Genomic DNA, 27,627 nt, shown 5'->3' with positions numbered 1-27,627 from the left:
TGCCACAAAAGCAATCTGTAAAGCATTTATGCAGAATTTCAAACCGTAATAAAGTGAAAATACCACACAAGAAAAATCACACACCTACATAGAGTAAAAATGAATAAAGCATTTGAGACCAAAATGACAAAAATCCAATTAGTAGAACCAGAGATATGCAATTTTAAATGTTGAGATAAAAACAGTGCTAAATAGCACAAAGCCCCAACTGTGGTTATCTGGTCACACCAGAACAGGACAAAGTCAAAAGATCAGGCCGACTGTGATGGAGCACAGGCTACCCACAGAAATCAAGTTTGGCTTGCTAAAAATAGTACCTTATGTGCTTGGTGCACGATCTGCACAGCTTTGCAAGGCTTTGCGTTGTTCAGACTCCATTACGATGACACTGTATGGTGAGACTTTGTGGAGTTTTGTGTTGCTCTGCGTCGGTTCTGGTGAGCTATGTGGCAAAGTGGGTGGGGCTTTGAGTTGCTGTGCATTGATTCTGATTAGGCTGGCAGCCGTGCGACAAAGCTTTGTGCCGCTGGATGTCCATTTTGAAAAAGCTGGAAGTTGTGTGGCTAGACTTGGCAGGGCTTCGCGTCGCTTTGCATTGGTTTTCATGGGGACCACAGCTGGGTCCAGGACTGGGGTGGCACCATTCACACAAGGTAGAGTCCAGGTGCAGGGTTCAAGGTGGTTGGAGCCTTTTCTGTCCCTGAGGCTCTGATCAGGAGGCTCGCTAGCTAGCACTTGGAGTCACTCTGGTGGTTCTGGGTCAAATATGCAGGTCCAGTCCTTTTCACTCAAGCTGTACGGCAGCAGACAAGCAGTCCTTCTTGCAGCAGAGCAGCACAGCAGTTCTTCCGAGTCTTCCACAGGTCCAGAGGGGTATTGCAGAAGTGGGTCTGAGCGTCCAATAATTATACTTGGTGGGAGCTTTGAAGTAGGAGATGTTTCTAGGGATTTCCATCCCCAAAGGTGCTTGGAATTCGCTTTCTCCATGCCCTAGCCCTAGCTTGTTTGGGGACACAAAGGACTAATGGGAAACCCTTTGTGAGTGTGCAGCAGTAGTGCCTTTGCTATGTTCAAGTGTGGTAGGTGGCAGGTACTCCCCCTCATCTAGTCAAAGATGGCCCATACTGCCGAACATCTATTCCCCCTTTGTCTGTCTGAGAGCAATGCATAAAGACCAACTGCCAGTACCACCTAGTCATGTGACCCAGGATACAAGCACCAAATGGTTAGGACAAGAAAATGCAAACTTACTAATAGTGGCATTTTTGGAATTGCGAATAAAAATTCGACTTTGCCATTGAAGAGGGTTTTAAATTACAATTCATTAGACAGCAAACTCAACATTCCTACTTGATCCCAATTAAAAGTTATCACTTATTAAATGCAATAAAGTAACCCAATGTTATCCTGTGGGAGAAATAGGCCTTCCAACAGTGAAAATGAATTTAGGTGTTTTTCACACCCCAGGAAATGTTAAACATACATGTCCAACTTTTTAAATACACTGCGCCCTGCCCTATGGGCTGTTTAGGGCATACCCTAGGGGTGAGTTATATGTATTAAAGAGGAAGGTTGAGGCTTGGCAAAATAAATGGAGGTTTAAACTGCATACACAGGCTGTAATGGGAGGTTTGAGATACGTTTACAAAGCTACTCAAGTGGCACAATAAGTGCTGCAGGCTGGGTTCAAACTTGAACGGCATGGTGAGCAAAAAAACGATGGATTTAGGCCAAGATCTCTGTACTGGGGTGAATGTATGGCATTGTTCTGCATGCTGTCCATCAACTGTTGTTTTTGCATTTGTCACCCCGAGTGGGAAGGGTATGCCCAGACGTGGGTTCCGTGCTCTCCATGCCACTGGAATCAAGCTATCTTGGCTGAAGGGGGGTGAAACCCTGAAACCAGTCCTAGGATGCTTGTTTCCAGTCCAGGAAGGACCTGGCTTGGCAGTTCGGGCTGGACTGTACCCATGAGGCACAGGGTCAAGACTGATTTGCATATGGCTGGGTTCAAACTAGAATGGCATGGTGAGCGACAAAACGATGGATTTAGGGCCAGATCTCTGTACTGGGGTGAATGTATGACATTGTTCTGCATTCTGTCCATCAACTGTTGTTTTTGCGCAGGCCCACATGTAGCATTTCATGTGCAGACCTCGGGTACATGTTTTACCGCTTTACTAGAGACCTGCTAGTAAACTAAATGTGTCAACTGGTTGTAATCCAACTTTACCATGTTTAAAAGAGAGAGCAGAAGCACTTTCGTACTGATTGGCAGTGGCAAAATGTGCAGAATCAAAACCAAGTCAACAAAAACAAGAGGCTAAAGGTTGGGGGAAATCTACGCCAAGGATGTCAGATACAACACTGAGAATATCTCAGACATATAGTTTTTGAGATTAGAACAGAGAAGTGCTTTATGGCAAAACCATAGGGCATTAAAAATAGCACTATTCTGAATAGGAAGTCAATGCAATTCAGAAGAGGAGATGCCTTAAAACATTTTGTGGCTCCATAAATGAGGCAAGCAACCACACTTTAAGTAAGCTGCAGCATATTTACAATTACTGAGAATGGACAACATACAAAGAATTAGAGTAGTTGAGACTATTCAAAATCAGTCACAGGACTAAAATCTGTTTTAGAAGATGTAGAAAGTAAAAGAGTGTTTTTGCTAACTTTAAGTATGTAGAAGCAGATAGCCATGAGCGAGGACCCTTGAAAGGGAGGTTAAAATCACAGATGATTACCAAATTGACCACCGATGTCACCGGAATAGAACACAAGCCAAAAGAGATAGGCCACCAGCAAGAAGACCAAATATCTGGATTAGCAAAAATCAAAACCTCTGTTTTTTCAGTATTGAGACACAATGGCTTGGCTTTCATCCAGGTAGCTAACGATTGAGGGTAGTTTTGACATTTTGTCTGAAGACTACGTACAGAACCTTTGACGTTCAAAGTCATTTGGGTGTCATCAGTATAAGCATAAATGGTCAGACCAAAAGATGCAATAAGATTGGCCAAAGGAACTATGTAAAGATTAGAGAGAGTAGGACTGAAAGAGGACCCATGGGGAACTCCGCATACAATAGGTTTGGACGTGGAGCGGAAATTAGCTAGGGAAATACCTTAAGAGCAGCTAACCAAAAAGTAGGAGAACATCTTAAGCACCATTCCCCCGATCCCAATGTCTCCCATTCTGTTTAGCAAGATGTTATGAGAGACTGTGTCAAATGCAGCAGAGTGGCCGAGAATGAGGAGGATGGCAGAGACACCCTAATCCAAGGTAAGCCTAAGCTTAATGCCATTTTTGGCTGCAGTTAAAAGGGTCGCAGTGATAAGACAAGATTGAAAAGCAGACTGAAACAGATTGAACAGGGTGTGCAATTTAATGAAGTAGCTCAGTTGTAGGATAACACATCTTTCTCTGAGTTTTGCTACTAATGTTAGAAAAGAGATGGGACGATAATTAGCAGGCAGCGAGCGGTCCAATGAGGCTTTTTTAATCAATGGAATAATTATGGCATTTCCCAAGTATGCCCGACTCAATAAAAGCAGATTAGGTGATATCAATACTGGGTATCCGAGTCAAAGCAAAAACTTTAGGGGGCAATGAGTTCAGAGGGCAAGCCTATGGAATGGGAAGTTAAATTAACCATAAATTCTTCCAACATAACTTTAACAAAGGTGGTCCAGTGCACAGGAATGTCAGGGTTAGGATCAAAAGAGGAGAAAAGCAAAGGTAATGACAGATTCATCAAATTAAATATGTTATGCTGAAAAAAAGTTAGAAAGGGTAGAGCAAACCATCTGAGAAGGAGAGAAGCTGAGAGAGAAACAGGGTGAGATAATATTGAGAAGATCTCTGTAGTGGAGTTTTGTACCATGGTAATCCATGTATAGTAGTAGTGTTACCTACCTTTAAGGATCAGTAATTTGTAGGTGCAGAGCTCTTGTTTGAATGGGAACTTAGCCTTGGGACAGTTTGCACATCTCAGAAGACTCTCCATGTTTTTTTTACTGTCTTTTGGCAATACTAAGTTCTTTATTGTACCAAGAAGCAGGTGGAGAGCGCCTATGAGAGCATCTAGGTTTAAGATGGGCAATAGATTCTAGTGAGTCCATAGTGCATGAATTGAACTGATGAAGCAGTGCATTAAAATGCTCGAAAAAGCTGGTCTCATGGTGTTAAGAGAATCGGACAAATAGCAATATTGACTTCAGCCCAATTCCATGAAAGAATGGGCACTGAATGGGAGGAATAGTGATTTTTCTAAGGGTATTTGTTATTGAAAAATAACCCTTTATGGTCAGTCCAAGGAGAGTCATGTACTGATCAAGATGTGCTAATTCTGGGTGGGGGGAGGGGAGAAGACCTTGTTGAGAGTGTGCCCTTCTAATTGTGTGGAGCAATGGACTAACGGAAAGAGATGAACAGACTCATTTTAATTCTTTCATCTCTAGGTCAGTGGGGATATCACCGGGTACATTAAAATTGCCACGAACCATGACCTTATTGGATTGGGCTAAACGAAGAGAGAGAGTTTCCTGGAGATAGAGTAGGAAGCTATTTGCATGGCCTGCAGATCTATAAACTAAGGTAAGTATCAATCGATAAGGTAAAGGATAGAGATTTGTAACAAAACAGAGGGCCGAATAAGGCTTAAGTAGGTCCAACGTACATGCCCCACACGTACTATACAAAAGAAGGGTACGAAGTTCCTAGGTGACCTAATAATCACTTACAAAACGCGTTAGCTTCTTATATAAAACTCAAGTGTACTACAGACGAAAAGGAGGGGAATTCCTCCTTTCAGAACTAGGGCTCTCACACACCCAGCAAGCTAGGTGTCATGCTTCATTATTTGAGCTTGCTCCTCGTCGGGCCGGCGCTGCAATGCCAGACGGGCACCCTTAAAGGGGCTCTTTATCGGAGATCTTTTGTTCCTTGCCGTAAGGGTGCCATGGGTCTGAGGGGCCCAGGTGAGTGTAGATGTAAGGAATGGTGCTTTTAAAATAGGTAAGGGAGTCCTCTGTGATGTGATTTTATTCTGCGAGGGATCCTTCCTGATTAAAATGAAAAATAGGGAGGGGTAACTCTTTCTGTTATAATGTGACAGAACGCGTACTCAACTCCCAGGAGGACAACATGTTTCTTGCCCTATACTGTCAAGGAGTGATCATTGGCGATTCTTCAGGACCGTGTGAGAAAGAAAAAACTATCTACATGTGGGTGGTGAGGTGCGTTGCTACCTACCACTGGTTGTCCCCTTGGGTCATTACCCTTGGAGAGGTGAGGTGATCTGTAGTACAAGAGAAAACACAACATTCTACGTAAGTATCACATTCGACGATGGAGGTGTGTTGAAGTAGAATAGTTAAATTAAAGAGACTTAGCTGTTCATGCATTCCAAAAAACTCTTAAAAACAATGTGACTTTCACAAGCATTCCCCTTGGGATTAAAGATGAAACATCTGTGACAACACCGTGGGGGTGAGTGTTGTGTAGACTCACCTAGATAGATATGTAATTTAGCCTCATCAGGTGCAGCGGAGTGCATGAGACCCCGATTGTGGTGTCTCTAAAAAAATTGAAAGGAGAGACACACATCCATATATCAGGGGTCAGTGTCATGGTTCTCTGGCTGCTGTCTATTGCAGAGACACAATGGAAGCTAACAGGATCGTGGTTAGCTCATCTGTAACCTGAACGGGTGCTGTAGTATCCCATCCAAACTCCACTTAAAGCGTGTCCCAAGGCACGTACCGATGGCTGGTAGAGGCGGGTTTGCAGGGGGGTTATTTACTTATTGTAAAGGCAAAGGCCACCTCACAGTTTGTGGTCTAGCGGGCAAAACAACCATGGTGGTGGTATCCCTGTACAAAAGCCTCGTAGTCATGACAGTGTAAAGGGGAACCCTTCATTGCTAGGTGTCATGCTTCATCATATGAGCCTGCTCCTCGTCGGGCCAGCACTGCAATGCCCGAAGGGCACACTTAAAGGGGCTCTTTATTGGAGATCTTTTGTTCCTTGCTGTAAGGGTGCCGAGGGTGTGAGGGGCCTAGGTGAGTGTAGATGTAAGGAATGGTGCTTTTAAAATTAGGTATGGGAGTCCTCTGTGATGTGATTTTATTCTGCAAGGGACCCTTCCTGGCCATCTTGGAATGGAGTGCTGTGGTAGCGCTATGCCCTGCGGAAATAGGTTACCTCTTTTCCTCAACTTGGGTAAGCATCCCTTATGTGCTGGTGCAGGAGCGGCACCTGTAGACATGAGAGGAGTAAAAGTGCTTACTTAATTACAGTGAGGGCAAATGTCTAGTTGTAAATGTAATATGCCCTAAGGTCATACGCCAGTTATCAGACAGTCTTTTATTGTACTTGGTTCGAGTGAAAGTACCAACTAAATTAAAGTGGAGGCAAATATCTAGCGGTAAATGCAAGTGCGCCGTCATGTTGTATGCCAATCGTTAGCCAGTCTTGTACTGTACTGGGCTCTATGGGTAGAATGAGTTATTATATGCCCAGGCTCGATGTATTACCCTCATTGTGTTCAAAATGTGTGGGTTTCTGAATAGGTATCTCAATAGCGTGTTCTGGGCCTCAGTGTTGTAAGCTCAAGGGAGCGGGGATGAACGGGTCGAAGTAGAGGTTGCTGTCATGCTGTCAGATGGACATGGATTTGAGTGTTTGTGGGGCGACGTTACATTAACTAAAATATCATCAGAGACCAAGGCGAGTCTCGAGATGTTGTCGCGAAAAAACTGGGACTATGTGGGTTCACCACCCTGGTTCCTAACGGTGTCCACAGGTCCGCGTCTAGGTGTGGTAGGGAAGGGTGTCATAGTGTTCGATAATGTTACCACAGTTTCATAGAAGAGGGGTCACAATTGAGCACATAAGGGATGCTTATCCAAGTTGAGGAAAAGAGGTAACCCATTTCCTCAGGGCATAGCGGTACCACAGCACTCCATTCCAAGATGGCCGTCCTATTTACGTGATCATGTGACCACTACACACTACCACATGACACGTCTCAACTCAGGCTACACCCACTCGACTGCCCCGCACGCGCTCCAATGGCTACCACGAAAGACTTATAACGCTACCTCTGGCTGAGCAGAGTGACCTTCCTGGGAGCGGCAGAGCAGGGTAGGTCAGCCGACGGGTTCCAAGTAGGAACAGGTGAGTCTCTGTTTGTGGTTGCAGGCTCCACATGTCGACACCGACAGATGGAGGTAAGAGGGTTGTAGGCTGGGACTTGTAGATGTACCCGCAGTGGGAGCAAGTGATTGCATCCTTATGCCTCAATGAAGGGTTCCCCTTTACACTGCCATGACTACGGGCTTTTGTACAGGGATACCACCATCATGGTTGATTTGCCCACTAGACTGCAAACTGTGAGGTGGCCTTTGCCTTTACAATAAGTAAATAACGCCCGCAAACCCGCCTCTACCAGCCATTGGTACGTGCCTTGGGACAGGCTTTAAGTGGAGCTCGGCTGGGATACTACAGCACCTGTTCAGGTTACAGACAAGCTTACCGCGATCCTGTTAGCTTCCATTGTGTCTCTGCAAAAGACAGCAGCCACAGAACCATGACACTGACCCATGATATATGGATGTGTGTCTCTCCTTTCAATTTTTTTTAGAGACACCACAATCGGGGTCTCATGCACTCTGCTGCACCTGATGAGGCTAAATTACATATCTAACTAGGTGAGTCTACACAGCAATCACCCCCACGGTGTTGTCACAGATGTTTAATCTTTAACCCCAAGGGGAATGCTTGTGAAAGTCACGTCGTTTTTAAGAGTTTTTTGGAATGCATGAACAGCTAAGTCTCTTTAATTTAACTATTCTATTTCAATACACCTCCATCGCCGAATGTGATACTTACGTAGAATGTTGTGTTTTCTCTTGTACTACAGATCGCCTCACCTCTCCAAGGTTAATTACCCAAGGGGACAACCAGTGGTAGGTAGCAACGCACCTCACCACCCACATGTAGATAGTTTGTTCTTTCTCACACGGTCCCAAAGAATCGCCAATGATCACTCCTTGACAGTATAGGGCGAGAAACATGTTGACCTCCTGGGCTTTGAGTACGCGTTCTGTCACATTATAACAGAAAGAGTTACCCCTCCCTATTTTTTATTTTAATCAGGAAGGGTCCCTCGCAGAATAAAATCACATCACAGAGGACTCTCTTACCTATTTTAAAAGCACCACTCCTTACATCTACACTCACCTAGGCCCCTTAAACCCACGGCACTCTTACGGCAAGGATCAAAAGATCTCCGATAAAGAGCCCCTTTAAGGGTGCCCGTCGGGCATTGCAGCGCCGGACAGACGAGGAGCAGGTTCATATGATGAAGCATAACACCTAGCTTGCTGGGTGTGTGAGAGCCCTAGTTCCGAAAGGAGGAATTCCCTTCCTTTTCGTCTGTAGTACGCTTGAGTTTTATATAAGAAGCTAACGCTTTTTGTAAGTGATTATTAGATCACCTAGGAACTTCGTACCCTTCTTTTGTATAGAAAGGATAGAGATTCACAGTCTTCGGGAAATTCGATCTTCCAATCTACCACAGGGAAAGAAGATCTGTAAATAGGCAGAATACCATCTACAGGGCAGTTGGTATGCATAGAGTGGCCAATACGGTAGCTTTGAGGAACAGCCAGGGGTGGATGCTTAATTAGGGCAACAGGGCTACGCCCTTGGTTTAGTTCCTGAATGAATTGCTACCTCTGTATTAAAAAAATATATACATTTCACTTAATCTTCAAGGGGTGTGAACCTTGCCCTGCGTGATGGTCAGGCAAAACCAGCCACTTTTAATAGGCTCATGGGCTAGAGCACATGCACCAGTCATCGCAGGTTTTACAGGGCTTACTTGATTTTGGCCCTGGCCCCCGGTGGCATACAACACTGAGGCACTGACCCCGATGGCGCACCACAGCCTCGCTGACTGGAAATAGCTTGGGCACTTTAAGCTTAAGCCCTGGGTTTCCAAGGCTGTTTGTCAATCAACGAGGCTGCACTGTGTACCACTGCACCCAACCCATTTCCTAACTCGTCACAGGGTGGGATGGGAAGTTCACAAGCCTCCATGGCCCCACACCATTCTGGGAGAAGTTGGGCAAGGCTTGAGGTGCACATGAGGCGAGCAGTTCACGACGTGATCTGCAGCACATGTGCCTCATTAAATAAGCAAGCAACAGCCTTGATTTAAAGACACCTGCCAGTTAATTTGTCAAGCAAGTGTGGTCACTCTGCCGGGGATAAGGAGAAAGGGGGTCTAGAACAGGGTTTTAACACCGGGTCATACAGGTGCTGAACACCAGCAATGAAAAAAGATAAATCGGCCTTGAAATGTCCCTCTAACAGGCTCCAATTTGTTATTCTTCACTCATCACCTAAAACAATAAAGTATGTCACTCAGTTAAAAGGCAGTACGTGACAGTCAATGCCTAGCTCACTTCTGTCAAAGCCGTACCCAGCACATATTTACACAGCAGAAAGTGAAAGCTCAAGATTTCCTTTTTAGGTCGAGCCTGTAGCAGCGCTCATGCGCTGCTCTGGCGAGACTTCTTGTAAGGGGCTTTGAAAATCACACCACACTCTCGTACACGCTCGTACGTGTGGTAAGCTTTTCGTCACAGGCTATTGGCTTTTGCGTGCGTCTTTCTAAAAAAGACAGCACGCAATTGGGCAAAGGCGGGCACATGTCCCGCCTTTGCCCCGCCCACGGCCTATTGCTTGCGGTTACCCGCACAGGCACCATCTGGTTTGAATTATCGTGCCCAGACGCGTGTGCGATAATTCAAATCAGATGTCTCTCTGTGGCGCCCGCGTGCACCACTCACGTGCTTGTTCTAGAAGCAGTCACCCTGGACAGGCAGAGGGCTGCAAAATGCCGGGTAAGTTTTACCTGGCGCCAAGATCATGGGCCAAGCGCATATGTTTTATGTCCACAACACCGCACGTGTACATTTACTGATCCCATAGCCACACTCGAGCTTAAGCTGTAAACGTCGTAAGCTAAAGTGCGAGTGCCGTGGTTGCTTAAAAAGTAAAGAAATAGAAAAAATATGTTTTTCCGTTTCTTTACTTTTTAAGCCATTGCGGCATCCGCGCTTTATTTAAATTTTGTTCCTCTGGGATGTTGCATACGGTTTGCTATGTTTGGAGTTCTTTTAATAAATATGGCCTGAGATTGTAAAATCTGTATCCACACTTTGAAAGTGTGGTGTCTGGCTGTCTTGATGGGCGTGAAGTGTGGAGAAATTTGTAAAGAGGAAGGGGGGAGGGGTTACCTTCTATTTCTATGGCCTTGTTGCTGAGGGACTCGACATGTCCCGTCCCAAAACATAATCACATCATGAGAGTATCTCTCTGAAAATTGAACCCAAGTGTTTAAAGTTAAAGAAGAAAATGTATCACTAATCATCTGATTAAAAGAAAATGTAGAGATGTAAGCACTACATTTACCACAATGCTCTGCGGCCTTCTTGAAGTCACACACTTTGAGTTCTGCACTGGCTTCACTGGCCACCGTCTGTTGAGCTTTCTCTTCAGTGGTTAGATCCGAAACCGCGGCTCCTGGGTAAGTCGTCTCAAAGTCAATATAGCCTTTGATGATTGTTTGCTGTCCTTGTCCGTTCCAGGAAATTTTTAAAAGAAAAGTGAGTCCCTTGTGCTTACGCTAAATACGTTTCTGGAAGTAAAATGGCGCCCTGATGGCGATCTTAAAACAAGTCTCTCGGCCTCTGTGGCGTTCATTAAAGTCTGTTTAATTATTGTTTACGCGGCGCATACTGCGGGTAATTCATTCAGGGACTCCTGCATGGAACTTCTAATGGAATTCGCCATTGTTGCATGCTTAGTGCTTGCACTGACCTAGTCTCACCAACTTTCCAAGTTACGTCTGCAGTTTTCTGTCTGCACTGGCCTAGTGTCACCAACTTACGTCTGCAATGTTCTGTGTCTGCACTGGCCTAGTGTCACCAACTTACATCTGTAATGTTCTGTGTCTGCACTGACATAATCTCACTAATTTACATCTGTAATGTTCTGTGTCTGCACTGACATAATCTCACTAATTTATGTGTGCATTGTTATACGTCTGCACTGACCTAGTCACTTCAACCTACGTCTGCAATGTTCTGTGCCTGCACTGACCTAGTGTCACCAATTTACGTTTGCAATGTTCTGTGTCTGCACTGGCCTATTGTCACCAACTTACGTCTGCAATGTTCTGTCTGCACTGGCCTAGTGTCACCAACTTACATCTGCAGTGTTCTGTGCGTGCACTGACCTAGTGTCACCAACTTACATCTGCAATGTTCTGTCTGCACTGGCCTAGTGTCACCAACTTATGTCTCCAATGTTCTGCATCTGCACTGGCCTAGTGTCACCAACTTACATCTGTAATGTTCTGCGTCTGCACGGATATAATCTCACTAATTTGCGTGTGCGATGTTATACGTCTGCACTGACCTAGTCACTTAAACCTACGTTGCCAATGTTCTGTGCCTGCACTGACCTAGTGTCACCAACTTACATCTGCAATGTTCTGTGCCTGCACTGGCCTAGTGTCACCAACAAGTGTCACTAATATTGTGCAGATAACCACTCCTTTGTTGGTGATATGTTACTCACATAGGGCTAAAACTCAGCATAGTCAGTGGTCAGTTTGAAGCTTTTCAAAGTTCAACAATTCTTAAGGGTAAAAAATGGCAGCCGTGTACATGTGTTCCCTCTCAGTGTAAAGCCGTGCTGCCGGTCTTTCCTTGACCCCTACCTGCGCCATATGGCTTGTCCCCTGCAAGGAGACTTCGGAAGCCATGGGCGCCCAGCTGGTCCAGCCCGTCTCACACACACTCCTATATTGTCTTGGCAGCTCAGCACCCTGTGATGCTGCCTCGGTGCGAAAGAGCCGGGTCTGGTGGCTTAGTGGACTGATGCATCCAATGCAGAGGCCTGTGCTCGACCTCATGGTCACAGGTTCAAATCCACGCGGATCTACTCACACTTTAATCAATCTGAGGTCGATAAAATGAGTATCAGTGAGTTGCGTAACAATAAATTATGCAGCGCCAAGATACCCCGTTAGGGGTAAACGTGCGTACAAATACACGTTATGTGCAGGTTCGTGCACCTGCTGCTGGGAAGAAACAAAGTGTAGTTGCAGGTAACTAGAGGATGCCGAAGAGTATAGAGGGGGTGGGGGCACTGGAATTACGCTATTGTGCAGCTTGCAGCCTTCTCGCGGAGGGGGATGTTCGTCATTCTTGATAAAAGATTCACTCTGCTGCATAACTTGTATTTTTAACAACAAACCAAACGTACTTTAAAGGTATTATAAAGGGCGGGTGCAGGGCCGGACTGGCCGTAGCGGGCACAGGGCATTTCCCCGGTGCGCCGCACGGGTGGGGGCCGGTTTTGGGCCCCTGGGGGCCGTTTTTGTTACAGGGCCGTTTTTGCAGCATAAATGCAAAATCGGCCCTGTAACAAAATCGGCCGAAAACCGGCTCTGGCAAAGTGCTCGGACGGCCCCTTGGGGGCCGGCCGAGCACTTTGTCAGGGCCGGTTTTGGTTCCCTGTCCGGCCCTGGGCGGGTGCAAGGCAGAACCAGACACACTGCAGTAGTTAACTAGTCACATTTTAGCGGGTGATTTTTGTAATCCGACACTGAAAGAAGTGACAGTTTTGCCAAAAGTGTTTACATTCCCCCTATGGACTCGGAAAGGTCTATTGTTTGCATCAGGAAACAAAATCGTCGTATACTTGAAAGAAACTGGAATAGGCGGGAAAACGAGTCCTCCTTTGACATGAAAATGGTTTGTTTCAGTATTCATGCAAATTCATGTTTACGTCACAGAAACACTGGTGAAAGCAGAAACTATTTCAGACTTATTTCTCAAAGCTGCCCTTATTTCAAGAGGGCACTCGAAGAATCCCAAACATGTTGCGTCTCTTGGGGATTGTTTTAAATACAGAAAAGCCACCTAGTAGGATGTGATATAGATGAACAGTAACATTATCCTCAGAGTTACTTGGAAACACCCATTGTGTGGACACAAACCCGCCCCCCACCCCCTCCATAACTGGAGGTTTAAAAAGAAACTGCATATAGATTGCTAGGCTGCCTCCGTGTTGGTGCTTCCGTTTACTAAGAGCTGGCTGCTTAACTTCATCTTTGACCACAGTCCATCAGTGGAGACATCAGCCTCACTCAGGCGCGCAACACCCATTGGACTCACAGGGCTTCAGCCCCCCCCCCCCCCCCCCCGTCGTGTGTGGCAGCCCGGGATGAGACACCTTCCCGGGCAAAAAAGCAGCCGCACCCGAGCACTTCACAGGTCTTTAAAAGACCATTTGCATGTTAATGAGGCCTCGCTGTTGTTTCACCCCTTCTAAGAGCCCCTGCAGCTCCACTCTGCCTATTGCTTAAAGTTCAGCCCCCCCCCGAAATTTGGCTCTAGTTGCGCCTCTGGCCTCACTCATCAACTACCCGGCAATGTATCCCAGCTTGAATTATTTTAGTGCCACTTCAGTTCTCTCTGTAGTCCGTCTTCAGCCTCTAGCACTCGAGTTGAGCCCTCCCTGGCAGTCGAGTTTTTGTCTGTGGCCTCATCCCAAAACATTATTGGTTCTTAGGTCCTCCCATACATTTTGGGGACTTTGCTCCATCCCTAGTCTGTCCCTCTAACCCATGGGTACTCGCAAACTTTCTGTCGGGGGCTGAGGGCCACACCGGTGGGGGCAGGGACAGTGGGGGAGGGGGGAAAAAGCAAAAAAAAAAAAAACTATGACCATGAGGTTGAACACAGGCCCCGGCAGCGGACGCCTTCGTTCATTCAGCCACCAGACTCGGCATACACACATCTCTCTCTCTATTTATCTATCTATCTCTCTCTCTATTTATCTATCTCTCTCTCTCTCTCTCTCTCTCTCTCTCTCTCTCTCGCTCGGTCTCCCTTCCTCTCTCTCTCTCCCTCCTCTCTATCTCTCCCTCCCTCCCTCCCTCTCTCCGTCTCCCTCCTTCTCTCTATCACTCTTTCTCTCCTCCCTCCCTCTCCCTCTGTCTCCATCTGTCTCCATCTGTCTCACTCACTCTGCTGGTCTCCCTCTCCCTCCCTCTCTCTCTCTCTCTCTCTCTCGGTCTCCCTCCCTCTCTCTGTCTCCCTCCCTCCCTCTCTCTACCTCTGTATCCCTCCCTCTCTCTCCCTTTGTCTCCCTCCCTCTCTCTCCCTCCCTCGGTCTCCCGCTGTCTGTCTCCCTCCCTCTCTCTGTCTCCCTCCCTCTCTCTCCCTTTGTCTCCCTCTGTCTGTCTCCCTCCCTCTGTCTGTCGTCCTCCTCCCTCTATCTCTCCCTCCCTCCCTCTCTCTCTCTCTCCCTCCCTCTCCCTACCTCTCTCTATCACTCTCTCTCTCTCTCTCTTCCTCCCTCTCTCTGTCTCACTCACTCTGCTTGTCTCCCTCTGTCTCCCTCCCTCCCTCTGTCAGTCTCCCTCTGTCCGTCCCCCTCTGTCTCCCTCTGTTTCTCTTCCTCCCTCTGCCTCCCTCCCTCTGTCTCCCTCTCTATCTCCCTCCCTCTCTCTGTCTCCCTCCCTCTGTCTCCCTCCCTCTCTGTCTCCCTCCCTCTCTGTCTCCCTCCCTCTCTGTCTCCCTCCCTGTCTCCCTCCCTCTCTGTCTCCCTCCCTCTGTCTCCCTCCTTCTGTCTGTCTCTGTCTCCCTTCCTCTGTCTCCCTCTCTCTCTGTCTCCCTCTCTCTCTGTCTCCCTCCCTCTCTGTCTCCCTCCCTCTCTATCTCGATCTCTCTCTCTCCCTCCCTGTGTCTCCCTCTCTCTCTGTGCCCCTCTCTCTCTGTCTCCCTCCCTCTGTCTCTGTCTCCCTCCGTATCCCTCCCTCTGTCTCCCTCCCTCTGTCTCTCTGTCCCCATCTGGCTCCCTCTGTTTGCCTCCCTCTGTCACCTCACCCGCTGCTCTCACTCCTTGCTGCCCTCCCCCGCTGCTCTCACACCCTGCTGTCCTCATCACCCTCTGTCACCTCACCCCTCGTGTGTCACCCCGGGCTGAGACTCCTTCCCGGGCACACACACAGCTGCACCCGAGTACTTCACAGGTCTTTAAAAGACCATTCACTTGTTAATGAGGCTTTGTTGTATTTCACCTCTTCTTGGTGCCCCTGCATCTCCACTCAATCAGAGGGGAGATGCAGGGGTGCTAAAAAGAGGTAAAATACAACAAAGCCTCATTAACAAGTGAATGGTCATTAAAAGAATCGCCCGGCCCCCATAGCTCCGCGATGCTGCAACCGGCGGTGTTTGCTGACACTCTTTAAAAAAAACCAAAAAAGGTATGATGTCTGCAAGGTCCGCGGGCCGCCAAGGAAGGCTTGCAGGGCCGCTGGCGGCCCGCAGGCCGTACTATGAGTACCCGTGCTCTAACCACTCCTGTTGCTTCTTGTCCATCATTGATGTTTAGCTGTTCCTCTAGTCCTTTATTTTGGCTTGAGATGTTCCTATTGTTTGGGTTTATGCTTTAAACTTCTCCCACTGTTATTTAATTGTGGTGAACTGTTGCCTTGTTTGTTGTTTGGGGCTTCAGCTGCACCTATAGGAATATATAATATGGGACGATGGAGACTGGATAGAAGAACTTTATCGGTTATAACTGCAGGTAGTTGTAGAGTCTGAAGCCAATCCATGTCACGTGAAGTGCAATAAGTAGTATTCAATAGAGTGGTTGCAAAACTTCCCTGTTGTGGCCAATCTTTACCACTCTGTCGCTCCCCTCTACCCACACGCGCCACCATCGTCTACCCCCTGCCAGTATGGCCTGTCCAATCCAATTAGGGCATTCATTCAGCAGCCCAAACCTGCTAAGTGGTGGAGCCAGCTACGCGCACCAGTGCCAGTTAGCTTAATTCGATTATGGGCAAAACCAAACCTGTTTAATGAACACTTAATAGACGAATAAAGCTGTTAAAGTCAAAAAAGAAAAATTAATAGCAGGGCTGTGCATTCAAGGGGTCACCCGGTATGAATCTTAATGAGGTGGTAAGCAGATGGCCGCCTTCATACTAATGCGCAGTCACATTCCGATTACATTAAAATGCGCGGTTCTTCTAGGGCGCTTGATGCAAAAATACCTTCGCTCCAGTAGTCGTGAAATAAGCCGTTGCCACCCCTCCCCTGACAGGGCCAATGTTTCCACCCCATGCTTTTAGACCTGGATCTTTCCAGGCCACCTCGCATTTACTTAATTCTCCAAATTTCCAGCCAGAAGCCGGCATGTTGGGTGGGATGCTGCGCCAGCGGTTGCCAGGGCGACGGTACCATCCTGCCTAGGCGCTGATATGAAGTGATTTCACGGTTCGCGGTGCTTACTGGCTGCCGGCTCCATTGCTGTCATTCCTTATTGGCTGTGATTGGATGGGTGTGTGGTGGAGAGTTGGGTGACTTGGGTCCCTGAGTAGGGAGAAGGGACTGTGTCCTCGTATGGTCTGTGAAAACCTGTACTGAATCGACAACGTCAGTCAATGTACATGGCTCTTAATTAACAGTGGCGGTCAGGCTGCTTTAAGCAAGGCCTCATTGGAGAAGTAGTTCTTTCCTTTTTTGATCACATGGTTTTTGGTGATGCGGGTAGTCGGGTTTAGAATGAGGACTCATGTCAGTTACTTCAGCAGCTTGGCCACAAACTTGCATCACCTTTCTGGAAAAATTGAAGTTACTGTGAAGAACTGGAGTCTGACATCGATCTGGGGTGTAAGGGTGTTCGGTTATCTGCAATGCCTCAAGTGTAGGTCTGTTTCTTAACGGAAGAGGCGGGCTATACCTATTGCTAACATGTGCAATTTTTGAAATAAAGATGCCACTATGGAAATTCAGGGGCCTGCACCATGGGTCATTGTTTTACCTCTGGGGCTTAATCTTTTGCTGCTGTTTTCACAACATAAACCATGTAAATTGGCAGGTGCTTTTTGTGATGTCTTGACAATGCTTGTCTCCGTACTAACTGCCCAAAGGACTGCAACCCTCCTATGTCGACCTCTGAGTGGTTACGGTTTCACCTGAGGTTGTGGTTGCATGTCTGCTTCACCTGGAGACGGTCACTTCAGGTCTACCTTTCAGCATGTTGGCGCAAGTCTTAACAAGCATAGGCATAGCCAATAGGTCTCGCCTTTGGGACCTTATAAGTGTTTAGCCATGCAACACTTGATGTTGTTGCACCAAGGATATTGTGCTGGATAACTAAACACTTATAAGGTCCCAAAGGTGAGACTTATTGGCTATGCCAATGCTTGTTTTAACTCCCTTCATGCCTGCCATTGTTTCATTTGTGGGCGTCTAGCTGCAAGTGAACAAGCTTTAGTGATTTATGAAGTGCGAGTGAGCCTAACTTTTCAACCCCACAAGTCTTCCATTGCAGTGATGTTGCTCATTCACTTTCCAAACTTGCACTCCTACTTTCAGGACCTATATTGCCAACTAGTCCTTTCAAATTCTTGTGTTTTTTTCTGTCATCAGTGGACAATGAAGAGCTTTGTTTATTTTCGAACTACTTTTTCTAGAATGGGCATATTTGCGTTTAGTTTTTCAAAATTGATTTAAAAATGAAAAAAGACGTGCCTTCACGTTGTTGAATAACTTATAGGGCATGATGTTACTTCTGGCAGCCGATCATCAGAAGGTTTGTATGTTATGTTTGGTGAACTTTCATACCGGGGGTTCCTTTAATTTGTGCGCTAATTTAGCTACCTTGGCTGATCCCACTTTTATTTTAAGATGAATATGTTCAGTATTGCTGGTATGTGCGAGTTGAGTATCTTGTGAGGTATCGGTTGTGTCATTGCTTATTGTAACAAGTTTGATGGCCCACTCCTTGTCCGGCTGCATCTGCATGTACCGGACATAAAACATCAGCGGGTAACCTCTGACAAGTACATTTTGAGGGCAACGTAAAATAATGGGGCACCCTGCGGAATGTGAACAGGGGCCCGAGTCTCCCATATCTCACAGATATTCATTGGTCTTGAGGTGGAAGGGGCCTCTCCTGAAGGATGCGGGGCCCCTTGAAATGCTGGGGCCCGTGAAAGTCTGGGGCCCCCTAAACCACAGGGGCTTGTGTTATCCCCTGCTCTCATATAACAAATGTTCTATGGCTTCAACAGAGGTCGGGTAGACGTTTGGTCAGTATGATCAGTATGATCACTGTTCATGGTTGTGTGACCTTTCTTAAATAATTTAACATTATGGTGAGTTTCTCTCCCTGTGCGGTTTCATTCATGAATCACAAAAGCACTGCCAGCAGAAATAATGTGTGACAAACTAGTCCACATCCGGAGAACTGTCCCATAATATTGAGATGCTTAGACTGCTACCTGAGACAAGAGGCTTACAGAGTGTAAAGCAAGACTATAACAACATTTTATATTAATGATTCCGTTAGCTATTTTATTTAACACTTCTATAGTGAATAATTCACCAGTGGTACGTCTTTGCAAGTGCCTTGTCCACCATTGCTAAAGATTCCATTTGTCTTTTTAGTTTCCTGGAAACAGGTATGGATGCCTCATGCGCAGTCATCCTCGAAACGTCTCATTCCCAGGCCTTCCTTCAAGAACCTCATTTTCAGGTTGAGGTGTCTTAGTTCTTGGGTGCCTAAAACACAATTACCGCGGCATTGCGCAGATCGGTGCTGCCAGCGCTCTTTGCTTTTTAAATTTGTTGTGCTTAGAACCACTCACCTCCTTTTTAAAATTGGACTGAATTGTTCGCTGTTCTTCTGACGCTCCAGACACCACCCCTAGGCCTTAGCCAATCGGCCGAGAGGTGGAGGAGTCAGAGGCAGGGCCCAGGCTCAAAAGCACGCCGTAGCGCGCGGGCAAGAGATTTTAGGCTTGTGTCATTGCGCAGATCCGTGCTGCCAGCGCTCTTTGTTTTTAAAATTGGCACATTAGAATATGTTGTGTTTAGAATCACTCACCCCCTTTTTAAAATTGGACTGAATTGTTCGCTTTTCTTCTGACGCTCTAGACACCACCCCTAGGTCTTAGCCAATCGGCCAAAAGGGGGAGGAGTCAGAGGCAGGGTCCAGGCACAAATGTACGCTACAACGCGGGAGCACAGCGGGTGTGGCAGCGGCGCACCGAAGGCGCGCCAGAGGCAAGCCCATCTGTGCCCGTCCGTGCCTGGACCAGGCCCAGGGCCAGACTCCCTGGCCCTGCTATTGAGCAGGTAGGATTTTCTCATAACTTAAATCTGGCAACCAAGACACATGCCCGCAATCGAAAATACCCTGCTGAAAAATTGAAGTCTCTCCAGATACCGTTGATGCCTAATTGTACTAGAGCCCACTCCATTGTAGAGTTCAAAGCATGTGAAAATTGCGGTTTTAGTTTTACTCCCAATCTAGAAGCCAGCATCGTTAATTCTTCTTTCGATCCAAATCCACAAACTCTATATAATAAATCCTTCACCTTTATCAGTATTAATTGTCGCTCGCTGCCGAAACACAAATCTGACATCTTCGATTAATTGTTTAATGACCAACCTGACGCAGTTTTCCTTACAGAGACCTGGCTCCATGAGAGCTCAGGCCCAGACATCACAGCAGCGTTACCCCCAAATTATGCCATAGTAAGGAAGGATCGCAATTTAAAAACAGGTGGAGGGATAGCGATTATTTTTAAGAATATATTCAAATGCGACTTTGAAGATCTTTCCTTCCCTAATTGTGAAGCTGCCCTTTTTAAGCGGACTCTTTCCCCCAATTTTACGTTTTCGGGGATACCTGTTTATCGTTCTCAAGATTCCTTCTCAGCCTGGTCTTCAACTTTAGCCGAATTTATTGCTCCACATGCTATAAAAACAGCCAACTTCACCCTTCTAGGAGATATAAACTTACATCTAGAAAACACAGCTTGTAAAAATAGCTCCAATTTTATTTCTGATATGGCCTCCCTGAATCTCCACTTATTAAACTCAGGTCCGACACATGCTGCTGGGCATTTTTTGGCTCCTATTTTTTCTAATCTAACAGTGATTTCCTGCTCATCGGCCCTTCCAGCTAGTTGGTCAGACCATTACTTGATCAAATGTGTTCTAACACTGCCAATATACAAAGGCACCACTATCAGCTCACTGGGGGCACTGAAAAGAAATTGGAAAAAATGAGATATGGATAGTCTCAATGATCTTTTAGATGCCCAAAAACCATAGTGTGAGCAAAATGTCGATCATTTCTCAGCCTCAGTGCGAAGTTGGCTCATTGATGCCATTGATACCTGTCTACCTCTAACTAATCAAAAAACTAATAACCATCGTTCATCTGCGCCATGGTACGATGAGTCACTTAAAATTGTAAAAACTAATTGTAAGAACCTAGAAAGAAAATGGAGAAAGGATTACGCTTCTGCGTCCAAACTGGTCTATAAAATAGCTTTGAACAAATATCATAAACTTTGTAAACAGTCATGAGCAAACTTTGTTACTGCAACCATTTCCAAAGCGGCAAATTGCTCTAAAACCCTTTTTAACAAGTTAAAAGAACTAGCCGGATCTAAAACCTTAATGCAGCCTCCTACACTGACTCAGTTTAAATGTGAGGAGTTAGCTTCCTTCTTTATTCATAAAGTTGACAAAATATATCAAGATATTGTATCGGAACAGACAGCACATTCCACCATAACCCATCCATCACAACCCCCTCTTGGTATGGCACATTCTCCCCCAAACCAAGCTGAAAAACTCAATGACCCAGATCATTCTCTTAGGGCATGGCCTCTACTTACAACAGATAGCGTAACTATACTCTTAAAGAACATCAAATCTGTATCTCCAAAAGACCCATTACCCGTATCCATACTAAAACAGTTACAGCACTATCTGTGATAACCCATCTCATAAATGCTTCAATAGAGGAATCCAAGATCCCTTTGACATGGAAACATGCGATGATACATCCCCTTCTTTAAAAGGCGAATGCGGACCCAGAGTTGTCCAGCAACTACCGCCCTATATCATTGCTCCCCGTGCTGTCTAAAATTTTAGAAAAAACACATTTATGTTAACTCAACTCAGTATGCCACAACACACCACCTTCTCCATTCCTCTCAATCAGGCTTCAGAGCGGGCTTTTCTACTGAAACCACCCTACTTGGGGTTATGGAAGGCATACCTCACCATCTAGGCAACGGGGACACAGTGGCGCTCATTCTTTTGGATTTGAGCACTGCATATGACACGGTATCCCACATGGTGCTTATAAATACACTCAAATCACAAGGTATTGGAGGGGCCGCCCTAAATTGGCTCATTGCCTTCCTCTCCAACCGTACCTTCCAAGGTTTCTCCCAAACTGCCTGCTCTGAAGTCCATTATTTTGCCCATGGGGTGCCTCAGGGATCCATCCTCAGCCCTTTATTATTTAATCTTTACGTAAGACCATTGGTTGAGATGGCTGAGAAATCCGGCTTATCCATGTGTTCCTATGCCGATGATTCTCAAATGATTGTCTCCCTATCTTCACATAACACAACTACCCCCTCTGCTCTAAAAATTGGCCTAAACAATATAGCATCATGGATGAAAAAGATTTTTTTTTAAATTAAATGGAGAGAATAAGAGGTACTGGTGTTGGGAAAACAGAAAGACCTCTGGAACCAGCAACATTGGCAGTGCAAAATGGGTGATCTCCCATCCCCCCTCACCACAAGTCCATAACTTTGGCATCATAATTGATGATGCACTTAGTATGCATCCCCAATCAGTCAAAGTCGCAACAACCTGCTTCATCATTAAATGGCTGCAGAAAATTTGTTAGATGCTACCAGAAGCGACTAGAAAAACGGTAGTCAATGCCTTAATTACATCAAGGCTTGACTACGGTGATGTGCTCTATGTGGGATCAAATAAATCGGTAATTCACAGACTACAGATAGCCCAAAATGCTGCAGTTAGACTTCTATGTGGAGTCCCTAAGACCATCCCCATCTCGACTTATCGACGTAAATTACACTGGTTGAAAATCGAGAGTCGAATAAAATTCAAGGCGCTTAACTATATGCACAAAATTAAATCCCGCAATGCTCCCAGCTACCTGCTGGCCCTGGCCAAGCCATACCTTCCTTCTCGCAATCTTCGATCAGCCACCCAAGGAAGGTTTGTTGTCCTGAAATTCAAATTAGCCCTGATGGGTGGCAAATCCTTCTCACACCTAGGCACCTCACTTTGGAATTCTCTTCCCACTGCTCTCCGTAATGAGACAAACTATATCAAGTTCCGCAAGTCGCTAAAAACCCGGCTGCTCGATAAATAGAATGCTTTCTGTCTATCACGCCTTGCCCTGCTTCTGCGCCGGGAAACCCTTTTTGGGTAGCTGTCGCGCATTATAAATTTAAAAACTAAACTAAACTATCACAGAATCAGTCCTTGAGTGTCTTAGGCACCATCTCTTTGGGTGGCTCGTATGGAGTCCTCTAGCGGTCTTAGATGCAGTCATCAGCGTACATTGGAAGATTCCATTGGTGTCTCAGGCACATTTGTCTCCTGGATGTCTCGCTCCCAGGCATAGTCTTCTGGGAGTCATACACTCAGCCTCAAGCACAGTCTCCTGGGTGTCACCTGTTTTGGGTGAGTTTGTGTATGAATTCTTCTGGGGTCTCATACACAATTACCAGTGTGGCTGGAAAACAGCCCTGGATCTCTCAGGCACAGTCATACTCTGAATTCTTACTTTGAGGCACTGTACTCTGGGTAACTTTGTCATGCTTCCCTGGTCTGTGTTGGCAAGAGAAAGACCCAGGCTCCACATGAAGATTTGCTCAGTATCTATTGCAGTCCCTTTCATCCACTTCAAAGCTGGCTGGGGACAGTCATGGAGGAGAATTATTTACGGAAATGGTCTAAAACTATTCTAAAATGGAATCTGGGTGGTTGGTAGGGGAGAGAAGGTGAAGCTATAGAGGGAATAAAAAGCAGTTTTGTAGTGTAGAAAAAGATTTCCTAACTGGCAGTGGGAATGAGACTTAGGAGTGATTTGTGCAGTTTAAGAATACAATTGCACCTTTTCTCAAAGGCTTCTTGGGTAGCGTCCCAAGCCCTAGGACAAGCTGAGGCACGGACAGGTGCAGACGGGCTTGCCTTTGGCACATCTGCTGCACGTTCTGCAGTGCTGTTGGCCATATATAGTGATCAAGAAATCTGCACACGACGCAAACAACAGAGGGACACTACAGCGCGTTGCAAAATGGCACCTCTCCAGGGCAACCAGGAAGTGTGAGGCCAGGAGGAACTCTATCTGCAACAGCGCGGACTGCACAACAATCAAAATAAAGGACCTTGCACGTACTTTCTTAATTTGATTCTGGAGGAGTGCTTTCGAATTGGTAAAATTATGAGAAAAACAGAGGCAGCCTAAATGTGAATTTTATGAGCGGTCTAAAGCAAAGGGGCATCCTCCTTGTGAGAATGCGTGTTTGGGGTATACACCTTGCTTGCTACCCTTGGCAAAGTCACTGTACTTTGTTGGCTGCTGGTTGATGACATTTATGGGGACAATATAATTTCCTTGTGTTTATCTGTTATACCCATTACAATGTCATCACTCTTAGAGGCAATGGAGTCACATGTGACCATCACAGCTAGTTAGGTGTGGGTCCCCGGTGCTTGCTGCTGGCCTGCTTTAGTTTCAAAGGTGCTCAAAGTAACGTGACCTATGGTGCATGGGACCCAAATCTTTGTATGACAATGGCTATGTTTCGGAGGCTAGCTTTTTAACTGTGCAATGCTGCAGTTATTGAAGCATGATGAAACTGACATGTCCCATAATACAAAACCCACCTAAAGAGGTAAAGGGAGGGATACAGTCAAAGGTTCACGTCTGAAAAGCTGCTAAGTTTGAAGAAGATTTGTTAAACATCACTGTGCCTATAAAACGTCAGAGTACAATTAAAAATAACATCAATAATTGTGACAAGCTAGCTGAACTGGGTGGGAGTAGTCACGAGACTTGTCCACCTCCGAAAGATTTAAAAGGTGGAGACAGTGTCTAGATTCATCAGCGGTGGCTCCTCCGCTATGGTGGAGGAGCGTCGCCCCCCTGCCAGCAGAGGCAAACGAAAAATAAAATGATGGTCATTATAATGTTTGTCATGTAGCTGAGTCTTGGGGAGGGGGGAGGGGGGGGGGTTGCACAGCACTGCAGCAGGGGGAGGAGGAGAAGTGGGCACTGCTGTCTTAGGACGGCCAAACCATCATGTGCACTGACATCTCTCCCACCTAGCTGTGTTACTGGGTGGAGAGAGCAGCAGGCACAGGCTCCCAGCTCCCGATAGAGCGCAAAACAAGCCTTCTCCGCCCAAACCCGGCACTGCTCTCATAGGAATGCGAGCAGCGCCTGGATTGGCCATATGGGGGTCTGGGAGCTGTAGCCCGTGCCAAGAGCAGCAGAAGAGCGGCGAGCAGACGACCGGCAGGTACTTTATTTTTATTGTGTGTTATGTTACTGGCCCCCGCGCTGCCCTACCACCTTTCCCCGACACCAGCTGCTACTGAGATTCATACCGATACAGTAGTGCATCAGGTTTGCTTTTTAGGTCTCGCCTGACCCAGCGCATGCGCTAGTCTGGCGAGACTTATTGAGAGGGCTCCAAAAAGTGCTACCAGGCCAGCCTAGAGCCACAGTGCATGTGCGCGGGTGCGCGCGCCGCGCTTTACCGCAATTACTTTCACTTTTGAGGCCGCTTTGATGTGTGATCGTGATCGCGATCACTTTCACTTTCGCGGCCACACGGCCGCTTTGCAGAGCCAATAGGTCTTGCTTTTGGGACCTTATAAGTATTTAGTTATGCAACTGTTGCATGGCTAAACACTTATAAGGACCCAAAGGCGAGACCTATTGGCTATGCCTTTTAGGAGTTGGACAGTCAGTACATCAAGCCAACGTCTGACTGACTCGGACACACGCCATTCGTATTACATGCTGAAACAATTATGCAATTGTTAGACCACATCAAGTACCTCAGTATTAATGTTAAACATCATTAAATACATTCAAATCCGACTTTAAAACAATACGGCTAAGTCGAGACATTAAATATGCTGCAACTTCAGAAGCTGCATGGAGTGGCACAAACCTGTACAACATAAACTTCTTCCCGGCCACTGTACCAAACTTCAAACTTCCGAGGATCTCCTTTTACATTTTCTGTGATCCCCACAGCATTCATCTATTAAACATGAAAGTGACGGTTTTAATAATTATAGCATTATTTTGCAGTTTTTTTAAACAAAAAGAATGTGCAATTTGAATGTACATCTCGCAATTCTTTCAACATTGTCTAACCAACTAGCATATTAAAAGATGGCATGTTTCCCCCCTTTTAGGTCTCAATCTAGCCAGCTTTAGCTGTGTGGCAGACCTAATGTCAGCACTATATACAACACACACACAACACGTAACCCAACAGATTCCTCTTCAGAAACTGCCTTTTGGGGGCGTGCTCGTCCCCAGGCATCGGCTCCACGGGGCCCTGTCACACCTTGAATCAGCCCGCGGCATCCTCGGATGTTTGCCTTTGCAGAAAGTAGTTCCTGTCTGCGTTGCCAGGCACTCGTTGAAGTGGCACAGCAGTTGCCGGGCTTCGGTCTGTTCCTCTTCGCTGCTGGCTGGAGTCAGTGCTGTGCCTAGTCGCTCTCCCACACTGCCCACAGCGCTTGGTTCACTGCCCACCCAGAGTCAGCGCTATGCACTGTCCTAATCTAGTGTGACCGTCAGGTCCATCCCCCTCAGCCAAGAAAAGTGCCCGAGCTGCAGCATCAGGACACCAATGTCCTCCAATTTCTGGCTATTGCATCAAGTCATAAAATAGTGAGACATGTAGCAACATCCTGCAGCAGCGGACTGAGCCATCCCGGCCCACCACGACTAGGGCAGGGGTCTTTCAACTGGGGGGCACCATCCCCTAGAGGGGCCTCAAGTGATCCGAGGGGGGAGGGGAGAGGGCGCAAGGCTCTGGCCAAAAGAAACCATGCCAATGACAAAGCTTTGTTTTAAGGGGAACAATGAGCCGCATAAGTCCCTCTATAGTGGGCCATCACTAATGTCTTTTGTTATTTATATTCTCGCTGCGAGCATGTGTCGAAAGGGGAAGTGACTCCAAATATTCTTCAAAACCCTCACCCCCATGTCTGATAATCGCACTGTGGATACGTTTACACGTTTAGTAAGGTCTGGCTGACCAGAATAGTGTGCTTGGAAATCATGTGTTTGATTGCATTTTTAAAGGGGCAGTCGAGCTTTACTGCACTACTTAAATAAGTCTAAACATATTTAAACATTGCCAGTTTAATAGAATGATTGTGAAAAGTTCTGAGGGGCCCAAGGATTTTTTTTTCTTTTTACACTGGAGGGGTCGCAGCTTTAAAAAGTGTGAAGACCCCTGGCCTCGGGCATGGGCCGCCCGCACACCCTGAGCCAGCGAAGCCTGCATCTCAGCACCGGTGACAGGCTTCTGCCGAGCCTCCACTCTCTTGCTCTGGAGGGCACATATCCTGGCTGTGCCGGGTAGTCTGGCTGAAAGTGGGGATCACTGGTCTGAGAGCAATCCAACTGTCAATCAATGACCCCAACACCAGTCCAGGGACCATGACATGATTAAATATCCCCTCTAGCTCCCCTGCCGCGCCCAACCTGTGCTGCTGCGGTGAGCTTTGAGGCTGAAGCAGCACCACGGACCGCGCCACAGGGCTGACGCCAGTGGCTTCCTCTGGTCACCTGGGCAGCACCTGTTGAGTGGGAGAGGCAGCCAACTTGGGTAATGGTAGGTGCTCCTCTGCTTCTCTAGGCTTTGCTCTGCCAACCGTCCAGAAGCCATTTACATAGCACCTATCTGGTATTACAAAATACAAACACTGTATGTAGAGTTTAATGCAGGCACTGGCACTATGGCCATCTCCTACACTCACTTTTTCCCCCTACTGCCCCATGGACAGTGCTGAGACTTCCACCTCCCACTGGCTCTTGAAGCCTCCTTGCGCTGCCTGCGCACGTTGAGGCACACGTGCCCTCTACTGTAGCAGCCAGGATAGCGTCTGGTGCAAGAGCATCATGTGAGGATCAATGGTGTATCCACAACTAGAGGGACACAGGGCTTTTATACATGAGGTCCAGCACAGTTGCCCAGGATCAATACGTGGCCAGGGGCCCTGGCTCTCACCGAGGCAAGAACCCTGGACAGGACTTCCTTTCACAAGCACTCGTCTTTCCTCTTCCGTCAGGGGGAACTGAACAGGCATCTGTAACTTGCGCAAACAGTATGGTCTCGAAACTTGGAATGCGCTACTTCCACACGCAACTTGGAATGCACTACTTCCACACGCAACTTGGAATGCGCTACTTCCACACGCAACTTGGAATGCGCTACTTCCACACGCAACTTGGAATGCACTACTTCCACACGCAACTTTCCCCAATTAGTAATTCCAAAGTAAATACTTTGAAAAAGGAACACTTTCTACGGTGCTTTCCCAAAAATGTATTGTAGTAAGGGCCGTTTGAATGGGGTGCTGTGCTGAAGGGATAGGTATGCAAAGTACTGGGTGATGGGTAAAGAGT

General features: G+C 46.7%; 1 protein-coding gene across 3 annotated transcripts in view; it reads right to left on the bottom strand.

The window, feature by feature from the left end:
* MCF2 (MCF.2 cell line derived transforming sequence) overlaps nucleotides 1–27,627 on the bottom strand; it is an 830,978-nt gene that overhangs the window by 128,172 nt on the left and 675,179 nt on the right. For all 3 annotated transcript variants that reach the window (XM_085607961.1, XM_085607960.1, XM_085607962.1), the window contains one exon: nucleotides 25,148–25,240. In XM_085607961.1, the coding sequence (XP_085464087.1) occupies nucleotides 25,148–25,240 (93 nt within the window). The remainder of the gene's footprint in view (nucleotides 1–25,147; nucleotides 25,241–27,627) is intronic.

The sequence above is a fragment of the Triturus cristatus genome, chromosome 5_2 (genome assembly GCF_964204655.1).
Source record: "Triturus cristatus chromosome 5_2, aTriCri1.1, whole genome shotgun sequence".
Lineage (NCBI taxonomy): Eukaryota > Metazoa > Chordata > Amphibia > Caudata > Salamandridae > Triturus > Triturus cristatus.
Note: the sequence above shows the minus strand (reverse complement) of the source record. Positions and strands in the feature narration are given on the sequence as shown.